This window comes from Lampetra fluviatilis, chromosome 20, assembly GCF_964198595.1.
Source record: "Lampetra fluviatilis chromosome 20, kcLamFluv1.1, whole genome shotgun sequence".
Classification (NCBI taxonomy): Eukaryota; Metazoa; Chordata; class Hyperoartia; order Petromyzontiformes; family Petromyzontidae; genus Lampetra; species Lampetra fluviatilis.
Window position 1 is genome coordinate 11,782,441 of NC_136294.1, and position 11,442 is coordinate 11,793,882.

The window sequence follows — 11,442 nt, forward strand, 5'->3', positions numbered from 1 at the left end:
ACACTTTCTTTTTATGTGGAGTGATGGACATATGAAGGAGACGTGTCGCGTGCTTATGTATTTTGTTCTGTTTGCAAACAGCAGCTGCTGCCATGCACTTTCCCCGCGAAACCGCGATGCACTGCATTCAGTGATGCCCAAAGACATTCAACGAGAGAGAGAGAAATTAAGGGGCAGGCTCAATGCTTGCGAGGAGCCGAGCGCCACTGACCAGCACGCGTCCCGTCTGCGTCTGTGCGGAGATCATGACCCCGGCCCAGTCCTTGACGGATGTCATCCACCCGACCTCGTTCATGTCCATCTCGGCCACACGCTCCACGCCTCCCTCGAAGCGCGGGTCCTGGTAGGAGCCTCCCTGGAGCCGTCCCTCCGTCGACACCTTCTGCATCGGGGAGAAACGTGTGATGGGCGAATGTGCAGATATCAAGGTTAAGAGAAGATTATATATTTAGATAGATACATTTCATTTATTTCGCCAGGAAGGACCCGATGAGCTGTGGGGCCCTATTTCATGGGCGTCCTGCAACGGTACAGATGTCACTACGCGGTACAGATGTCACTACGCGATACAGATGTTACTACGTGGTACAGATCGCCGTTGTTCGCGAGAGCCTACAAAGTCCAGCACAGAACTATACATTAATTGAGGGGGTTGGTGTGGTGAGCACTGTGCCCAACTATATTTGTCTACTCCTCAGCGACGTTGACCCGACTGCGCCGAGCACACATGTTTTTTTAAAGGAGGTCCAGCCCAAGTCCACATTGCGAACGTCCAATTATTCAAACCCACATCACGGGCAATATAGAGCACTGCTTGCAAACAACAACCCATGGCAGTGCTCAACGCATGGCACGGAGACAAACAGCATTCTTCGCATGTCACACAAACATAACACGGATCACGTACACAGAATCCACTCCATAGTGTTACAATAATGACTACCTTCAGAGCACCTTTGCACGGGATATTCCGAACACGTTAGCACCTGTTTTGAAAGATGACACTTTACTGGGAACGTGAAAGGACTAATAAAGCAAAGTTGACATTTTAAATTCAGTAAGTCAACCGGTTGACTTGCCGTAACGAGCATCACGCTCGATTTTCATGAAATAATAATAACTTATGATGTGCCAAATCAAGACACACAAGTACTTCGTAAACACTCGCTACGAATGTAAAACATATCTGCCGACAGCCAGTGCTATTCTGTACACATGCCGATTATGAGCCTAGCTAGTATTCACAAAACATACATTTTCAGCCATTTGTGAATCCACTGCCGGAGAAAGGATTCCTGTCAGCGAGAGTTGCTATGTCAGCGAGAGTCGCTATGTCAGCGAGAGTTGCTATGTGATCCTCCTTCAACACGCTGGTCAGTGGAGGTTGGTGGCCCATGTAGCATGCTCCAACATCAACACATCTTGAAGGTCATTCGACGCGTTAGGTCCTCTCCTTTATTGACTTCCCACCAGGTGGAGAAGCCTCAGCAGGTGATGTTCAAAGTGCCCACCCTGAATAGCCACCCTGTAGCGTGATTTTGTTTAAAGGAGGGATACATACAAAGAAATACGAGAAAGAGTGACGGCACAACTTGCTTTTGTATATCGGGCATCCTGATCTAGCTCTCACCCAATCTATTTATGAGAAAATGTTGGACCAATATTTGTTTTGACTTGACAATAAGAATTCGGAAGGGGGGCTGAGCCCTCAACAGCTGGGGGGTTCCTCAGACCCCTCCAGCACCCCCCACGCCCCACTCCCCGTGACCTTCCCAATGCTACAGGGCTGTGAGTCACCACAGCTATGGTGGCGAGATGTTAACTACCTCGCCTGGTATGCAGGAGGCCGTGGCTTCAATCTCGACTCTTGACACATGTATATTTGGAGTTTGCATGTCTCTCTCCCCATGGCCACGTGGATTTTTGTCCGGGTCCTCCGGTTTTTCCCTCCACATTTAGAATCAACGTGCGTTTAAGAGTATTTGGCTGCTATAAATTTCCACGTGATAATCCACTTCGTTCAGCTATCATTTGTGATAGCCAGGGTGCTTTTGAAAAATAGCTATATAGCTCAGTGGGCCTTACCTGCTAAAAATGTTTAAAACATAGTTAAATAGATCCTGATGAGGGTTTCAATTTTGACTTAAAGCTTGGGTTTAAAGAAATTGTTTTTGCAATAAGGCGTCCCTGTGGCTCCAACTGACTACTGCGCAGGCAACACTTCACAATAATACTGATGTAAGGGGCAACCCACAGCTAAGCCACTCTCCAGACTGGTTCTCATGAGGCACGCAATATATTCTTTCACAGATTTCAGGATCAACAGTCCTCTCAGAGTCGTGAACCGCAGGTAAAAATCTAATTTACAGGGATTAGCTGATTATTGGAATGAGGATAATTTTTGAAGTTTCTGCTTGTATATCGGCTTGCAAGTACGGTCCACAATATTCTCATTTAGCAAACAAAATGTGAGAAAATTTTTACAGAAATGCTGGAAAAGCTGACAAACCCACGATGATTTTGACGGGATGTGAGGTGTGTGAACGTGACAGAACTAGGGATTGTAAAGCACTGAAAAAATACGTCTCAACAATAGGTAGCCAGACCCATCATCACACTGGCAGCAATAGCTGCATTAAGGGTCACGGTCTCATCCTAAATTGTGATTGTTAGATAATCGCAAAAGGTATTTTGTCGAAGTGGAATGATTCCTTGTGCTGAAATAGCTACATGCCATATAATAATGTCAATTGTAATATTTACCCAGGGAATCCTCACTGTCTGCCAGATCATTTTTTTACAAGAAGCTGCTGCAATTGGGATTTTTGTCCAGCCCCATTAACAATGAGTGTTTGGCATGCGGGAGGAAACTGGAGAGACCAGAGAAACCCCACGCGAATAACAAGGGATAAGACTCAACACTGTCATTTCCTGGCAAGCTCCAGTGGTCACCCATCCATGGACTAAACTGGCTCTTGCCTGCTCAGCTTCTGAAAAGGCAAGGCACAGTTAGGGTAGTTTGGTTGTAAGCAAACGCATATTCACATCCGTATTTTTTTTTTAAACAACATGAGACTCTGTTGAGACAAAATATGTTTTTGCAAGGGAGACCTGGATCACTATGTATACAGTAAACATGCAAATGAATAACACAATATAATGAAACTCAGACACAAATGTATATAAATGTGTACATTGAAAACAAGTACATTATTTCGTGATGTTGCTGCAGTGTTGGCAGTGGTGCGCAAGCACAGGTTATAACAACAACTAAAAACTCGACACATTCATCAACAACACTGTGGCATGAACAATAAACAAATATATAATAGGTGACGTTCCGAGCAATGGCCCTTCTTTAAAAAACGTAAAAACACGTAATATATCATTTGTATGTGCCATGAAGAAGGATAATTGCTCTAAACATTGCACATATATATTTAATTTAGGGCCACAGTGCTATTGACGAATGTGTTGAGTATTTCCATCGATTGAAAACACGCGACACATTCCCTGCACACCACAGTGGGGACGCTGCTAATATGCTGTGGTTCATGGCTGTTATAACAGAGCACTGTAACCTTAATAAGCATAGGGGATGTGGTGGGTACTCCATAAGGTTAATAGGTACCATATTCAATCAGTGAGTGGCTAGCTATGGAGCAGAGGAGCTGCTGCCTTCTGCAGTTAAATCAAACAACAAAGGCTGAAATGCGTGCCAAGCAATTATATATACCCTCTACACATTCAGAACTGAAAGTCACAGCCGGGCTCTCACACTCACACAACATGAGAGAATATTAACATCGAAGGTAATACACAAGCTCTGTTGTAAACAATAATCAATATAAAAATAAACAGTGTGACACGAACAAGCGTATATCCATTGGGGCATTTCATATGTTCTGTTTGCTCGAGGCCAAACAGATACATATGCTATAATAATAATAATATTAACAGCATTAAAGGTTTACACTTAAGGGTTAAGAGTCAGTGTACTGTGTGTACCCCTATAGGTTGTGGCACACCAGAGGTCTGTCCCTCTTGGGAGTAATCGAGCGATGAATCCGGTGCCTTGTCGGTGTTTGTGTGTAAAGGTAACGGTGCAGCCCGGCATTACTGGGTTGTTCGGATTCTAAGAAGCTATTTGTTCCCAAGCAGCCCCTCTGTGTCACCCTGTATGTTGCACCCTTGTGCCCCGCTTTCCTGCGACGTCATTTTCTGGGAAAAAGACATTTCTGACTGACTCCAACTTTTGCGGCGGTAAGTTTCACTTCCCGGAGAGTCTGTTATGAGTCTCACCACTGCTGACAGGAAGGCCTTCATATTCTTAGGTTTTTTCGCACTGTTTATTAGGAAGGCCTTCACCATAAGAGATCAAAGCAAAGGCTTCTAGTGTCAAGCAGCTCTGCTATGTATGTCTTCGTGTTTTAGTTCCTATTAATTGATAAAAAAACATATTTCACCCGAATGATCCCTTGAGGGTGGGAGATCTCGTTTGCAAAGGTGACCTTGGTGTCAAGTGACACACACACACCATAGCAAACAGGTAGTGACACGCATATCCTGTGCTAACAAACATTTTGCAATCTGCAACATGTAGATGTTACAGATTCGTTCATACAGCGTCAATGGGACGAGGCAGCCACTGCGGTAACTCCGAATATCTCTCACCTCACTACATCTCTATTTTTCATCAACATTCCTCTTATCTCGCTACACCCACATCTCGTCTTGTCATCTCATCTGGGCCCTTTAAATTTAGAGGCACCTCCCCCAATGTTGCTAGACACCACGACCGAGCGATGCAGCAGACACCACGGCTGAGTCTCTGGGTACCCATGTCAATCTTGCAAAATGAGACTGATAGCTAGATTTTTAACACCAGATTTTATTCTATCACAAAGCCTTTCCCATTGGGCTGGCTTTTCCAATAGCGGGTCCTTTCCAATTCCCACTTCTTTAGCTTTTCAGTTGACAAAACACGGAGGGAATGGGATTATGGTCGAATAATAATTTTAACTTGTAATGCACCGACCACATCGTTCTCTCGCTCTCAATCAGAGAGAAAGAACGAGTCGGCGACGTGAAGAGGAGAAACCACAGACAAGTGGGGAGGCAGCAGAGTAGCAATGCGGTGGGCTGGCGCCAACAATTGCGTATTAATGTGTTATTAGACAAATCGTGAGTGTTCATATTTCGGAGGAAACCGGAGCGCCCGGAGAAAACCCACGCGTGCGAGAGGGCAACACTCGATCCCAGACAGACGGAACAGGTGGAGTCCACATGTTTTGCTGTACTGCCCTCTCGTGGCGAGCCAGGGTTGCGGCTCCTCCTCGACACCCACGGGAAGGGAGTTTCACGGCATCTGTGCGGCGATCCACCAAGCCTCGCTGCTGCCTCCACAGCAGAGGTCGCAACCGGGTACCCGATACCCGTACCCTACCCGATACCCGGCTACCCGTATCCGGCCGGATACGGGTACCCGTTTGCGACCCTGGTGCGGCCGGGTACGGGTAATGGAATCAAAACCCGTTTGCGACCTCTGCTCCACAGTGCTGAATTAGAGGCCACGTGCATAGCCACCGCAGCCGGGCTAAAACGCATCTGGAGTTTTTGTGTAAAAGTTAGGTGCTAGCTTAGGGTGTATAGGTTGGCGTCATAGTTTAGGGTTTAAGAGTCAGGATACAGGGGTAGAGGCAGTCTTGTATAAAACGGCAGTCTTACACAAATGTACTCCATACATAACAGTACGAAATGTGTACATAAACATACCAGTGCAATGTATACATAATGTATCATACGTGTGATACAAGACGTAACTGTACATAACAATCATGTGAAATATACACGACTCGGCTGTTTAAAGCCCTGAGCCAGTGCTGGAAAGTCCACATTCCTATGGTGGGGATGAGTTATTGCATAGGACAGCCACTGCTGACTTAACACAAAGTGTTAATCGTTTAATCGACCCCGAAGTTGTACACTACCGTATATGGTATACAGTATATATTCAATATACTGTACAGTGTGTTGTAAAAAGATGGACCCAATTTCAAAGCAGTATATTTCACGATGGCAACATGTTACAATTACACGAAAAGTTACAAACGGTTTAATGAGTTATCAGGTTTTACTAACCATTTTATAAATGCTCTATGTGCCCTCCAGCTGCTGTACGGACAACATCGAGGCGATAGTTGAATTCGTCCCAAACGCCTCTCAAAGTGTCGTCTTCCACTGAAGTCACCGCTGCCGTGATTCTGTTTTTGAGGTCATCCAGATTAGTCGCTGATGGTGGCACAAAAACACCACGGGTCTTTGACGTCTCCCCACAAGAAAAAGTTGCAGGGTGTGATGTTTGGGGATCTTGGGGGCCAAGAGTGTCGCGCCAAGTCTTGGGGTCCCGTGAGACCTATCCAACGTTGAGGCAGCGCGTCTTGCGAATGACTGAGGCTAGGGGCTGTTTGTGCGCTGGGAGAGGCATCATTTGAAACTCTATGCCCCGCCCTTTCAAGTGGTAAGAGTTTCATTCATGGGCGGTTCGTGGTTGCAGAGATATAGCGATTTCAAATCCGGTCCATCTTTTTAAACACCCTGTATAACATGTACGTCTATAGGCTATTGCATAGCACATGCGCTGTGCGTATAACGTAATAAGCTGCGTTGTATCGCTGCAACTCTATGTATAAGCAACCTACAGATTGTTTTTTCCTACACACAACAACACAACGTGAATTGAATTGTTGAGACTCTACGGAAACCTATTACAGACCGCGTTCGGTGCATGCCCACAATCGGATTGCGTGTGGGTCGCGTGCCACGGCGGTGGTCGTAGCGGGGCTGATGATTAGAGCCCACGTTGTGTACTGCCTATGGGCTATTACCTACGGTGTACGTGACAACACAGGCTGTAGTGGAGTGTATACAACAGCGCCTAGACACATGTAACGTATGTAGTTGATATGGTCACCCCATGGTATGGAATGTGTAGTTCTGTGTGTCATGTGCTCTGTGATGCTGTGACAGGCTGAACTGGACTGTCGATATATAGAGCCGAGCTGGGTCCGATAGACCCTGCATTTTATGCGTGGCATGTGCCTTGTGCAATATATGCAGAAACAGGCTGGAGTGTGTGTGTGTGAGACTGTATGATGTTCAAGAGTCTAGCTCCAGAGCATCATACAGTCACACACTGCTTCACAAACGGTGTGTCGCTATGCTTTCGAACTGATCCACGGACACACGGACAATGCAATAAAATAATTAACACGTAGACACCCAGATGTCAACGCAACGTAAGACATGCATGTACAGACACACAGAGACAATGCAATGAAACAATTGACAGGCGCACAGACAATTGAAGTAAACAATGGGCAGATAGAGAGTTAAATACAATGATTAACGAACACATAAATGAACGTAAAATGAGACATCGGCGTTGAAAATGGACACAGTAGACAGATGCAGAAATTTAAAAAAAACATGAAATTGACGAACAGACGGCTGTCCTAACAATTACCAATTGAACACACACACCCACAAAACGCACCCACGAAACACACACACCCACAAAATGCACCCACAAAACACACACACACAAGTGCCCCCTCTTAGTGCATTGGCCGAGTCGGGAGCCCCAGTTCCCCGGGTGAGGAATTGAACCTTAGACCCACGCGTCTGCGGCTCCCATTGAGTAACCGCGACGAGGCCTGGTGGGGGGGGACGAACACGCGGTGATCGAGGAGCAGAGAGCGACACACAGGACGCGATAGTGGAAATTCCACGTTTCCATGACGGCACCAGGCGCGCCCGTAGCGGCACGAGCGCAAGCACGCAACATCATCGTCGGACATGATCAATCCACTGCTGGATGAAGGGCCCACAGTGATGTTTTTGGTTCGGTGTGCCGCTAAGATCGAGCGAGTGTGTACTGGCTCGATCGATACTCTTCGAGGATCGACTACCACAGAGGCTGGGTGCTGTGTGACTCTAGATCGTGGAGACCAGGGGCCAGCAACCAAAATAACAAGAAGAGCCACCCTTTTCGAATTCGGTGAAACCAAAAAATCACTCTAATTTCTTTCAAGAGTCGCAACGCACGTGGCGAATACGAGACGGTGGCCTTTTGAAAACTAACGTCACGAAGCGAACAGGAGTAGTAGTACAGACAAAAAGACCCCCCGTGTAGCCTGTAACAGACTGTTGGGTCAAGCGCTGTTAGCGAGCAGCACCTATGAAGGCTGGCACGGCGCACGAGGGGGTGGGTGGCCAGCACCACGCCCGGCCGCCTTTGTCTCCCCAGTGGCGATGTTTACTACACACCGCACCGGGTACTCGCTTGAGGCTGAGTCGACCTAGGGGAGACGGCCCAGCGACCGGGCCCAGCTAACGGTCACCGGCGTTGGTGGTGACCACGAGCGGAAATCGAACTCGGGTCGCCGGGTTCGTGGCGCAGCGCGCGCGCGCGCCAGCCACGAACACTCGCGGGACGGCAGCGTTGGTGGTGGTGGCGGTGGTGGTGGCAGTGGTGGTTGTGGTGGTGGCGGTTGCGGTGTGGGGTGCGCACCTTGTGACTGCGGGCGCACGCCCTGCAGCACCACGTCCACACGCAGTGCACGCCTCGCCACGCCACGATGGCGAGCAGGCCACCGAGGAAGGTGACGAGCGACGAGGCGAGGAAAGCCCACCACATGCGCTGCTCGGGGTCGCACACCGCCGCCTGAGCCTCCGACTGCTGCGACAGGTGCACGGGCTCGGCCAGGCTCCAGTTGAACAACTCCCCGCGAACCCCCCCGCCGCCGCCGGGGCCCCCCTTCTTCGCGTCCTGCGATGTCGAGGCGGCTCTCCTCCCGACCCCGCGCTCGGCGCCGATGCCCAAGCCCACCTCTGCGGCGGCCGCGGCAGGCGCGAGTAGCCCCAGCCTCAGGACGGCTGTCGCCGACGCCGCCACCGTCGTCATGATGATGAACTCCATCATCATCGCCGTCATCTTCGCCACTGCCGATCACTGCTGCGCTGCGCGCTGAGGAGCGTCAGCCGTCGACATAGCGCGCGGCGCGATGATGACTGCCCCCACTCGCCGGGCACTGGGTCTCACTCCGCGCTCTCTCACTCACTCCCCTCTCTCTCCTCGCTCTCTCACTCCTCTCTCTCTCTCCCGCTCGGCACGCACGCGCCCCTCCCGTCACCCCCACCAGCCCCCCAACACGTGTGTGTGTGCGCGTGTGTGTGTCTGTGCGCGCACGTGTGTGTGTGTGCGTGTGCGCGTGTGCGTGCGTGTGTATGTGTGCGCGTGTTTGTGTGTGTGTGTGTGCGTGTGTGCGCGTGTGTGTGTCTGTGCGCGCACGTGTGTGCGTGTATGTGCGCGTGTGTGCGCGCGTGTGTGTGTGTGCGCGCACGTGTGTCTGTGCTCGTGGATGTGCGCGTGTGTGTGTGCGCGCGTGTGTGCGCGCGCGTGTGTGTGCGCTCGTGTGTGCGTGTGTCTGTGCGCGCACGTGTGTCTGTGTGCGCGCGTGTATGTGTGCGTGTGTGTGTGCGTGTATGTGTGCGCGTGTGTGTGCGCACGTGTGTGTGTGCGCGTGTGTGTGCGTGTATGTGTGCGCTAATATGCGTGCATGTCTTTGTAAGCCTGTGTGCATTGTTTTGTTATGGGGAGGAGGGGTAGCGCGTAACGGTGAGCGCGCACTGGGATACGACACCCGGCGACCCGAGTTCTATTCCCGCTCGCGGCCAACACCAGTGACGATTATCTGAACCGGTCCTGGGCCTCCCCTAGGTCGACTCAGCCTTAAATGAGTGGCTGGTGCTATGTGTAAGAGTCGCCACAAGGGAGACACAGACGACCGGACGTGGCGCTGGCCACCCACCCTCTCGTGTGCCGTGCCGGCCTTCATCAGTGAGCTCACTCGGAGCACTTTCGCCAACCTTTAGTGAAAGGCTACACGGGGGATCTTTGCATTTATTTTATCATCGTTATAAGCGCCCCGCGATACGATCCACGAATCCCCGGATCACCCTGCCGCCCACGCATCAGTGGCCATCGTTATCCCAACCTTACCCGGGGCGCCCCCCTAGGTCGACTCAGCGTAAAATTATTTGCGTTGACAGCAGTGGACTATGAAAGGTGCGAACGCACGTGCTTGCTGCCCACGAACACGTACCCCGAATAGGCGCTCGCTAACACCGCTTGGCACTCAACCGGTGGAATCATAATAGAGCCATATACTTATCCAGTTACACGTTGGAAAGTCATTCAATGCAATGGTTAACCAATTGATAGTAGGTGATGTTTGCAAAATGAGGTAATGGATATTTGTTTGAACATAAAACCTGGCAGGGTTCGATTTCTAGTACGACGGTAACGCACTTCGTCCGTGAAAATCGCAAACAGCGATCTGTCAAACGTTATCCAGGTGCACGGGTTTTGTTTGGGAGCGGTGGAGTGGTGGTTAATTTTACCAGCCCAACACATAGAAGCCTGGATCCTGGGTTCGATCCCTATTCAAACATACAGGCATTCTCCTTTAACGAGCGATCTTTCAGCGAAAATTCGCTATAACGAGCACTTTGAATTTAGACCCATTTGTTCACAAAACGAACAAAATGTTCGTTTAGCGAGCGGAGACCTATCGATGATCGAAAGCGCCCCGTGGCGGCAAGTGGGCGCACGGCGGCCCACAGCTGTTTGTTTACCAGCTGTGCTGTGCCCACGTGTTTCGTCGTCGTGTGGGTGGAGGTTGCCCTCGTGGTGGCACTGCAATGGGTGGGTTGGGGGGAGAGGGTGGGTGGCAGCGCTTCGTAGACGAGGACAGGAAGTCGCAGCGCTCCATCTCGCGTCCCTGCATCGCACCTCCGATTGGCTAGGTATGTTGCGAAATAAGTTAAACATATATCCATAGTGGCTATGAACCCAGCAACCCTGGTTCGATACCCAGCCACGACTAACATCAGTGGCGAGTGACATGTGAACCAGCGGTCGTGCGTGGGCACACTGCTGCTCCCTCCACCCACTAACATCATCTACCCTTCAAACAACGTAAATGGCAGGCACCTGCAAGCACTCTGGTTACATTTGATGTTTTATTACTTTATTTTAACATTACAATTTGTGTTTCTTACGTTAAAAAAGCTGTTCAAGAGTGGAATTTTTGTGGAGCTGAAACGTAGCTGACCTTCTTAACATGGGAATCAATGGGAAAACGATGGTCGTTTAACGAGTTTTCTCTTCCCAAGCAACCTTCAGTGGAACGTATCTCGCTCGTTCAGCGAGACACGCCTCTATTATCAACAGCCACTGTTACAAAAATCGCATCTGGGTGTCCCCTTGATTCACTTTGTTCAAATAGGCACATGATGGTGTGCTCATGAATACAGGCAATCCTCGACTTACGTACGAACGAGCTTCCAAAATATATTTATTTTTTAACCATCCGACTT

At 49.6% G+C, this 11,442-nt stretch overlaps 1 protein-coding gene across 2 annotated transcripts in view; it reads right to left on the bottom strand.

Moving 5' to 3' along the window:
- LOC144937966 (calcium-activated potassium channel subunit alpha-1-like) overlaps positions 1-9,180 on the bottom strand; it is a 156,172-nt gene extending 146,992 nt beyond the window's left edge. Inside the window, exons 1-2 of one of the 2 annotated variants that reach the window (XM_078865619.1) lie at positions 8,573-9,179; positions 212-382 (exon numbers count right to left, since the gene is read on the bottom strand). In XM_078865619.1, the coding sequence (XP_078721745.1) occupies positions 212-382; positions 8,573-8,995 (594 nt within the window). In that variant the 5' untranslated portion in view covers positions 8,996-9,179. Of the gene's footprint in view, positions 1-211; positions 383-8,572 lie in introns of both variants that reach the window. The other variant, XM_078865620.1, reaches the window with a different exon arrangement.
- Between the last annotated feature and the right edge of the window lie 2,262 nt (positions 9,181-11,442).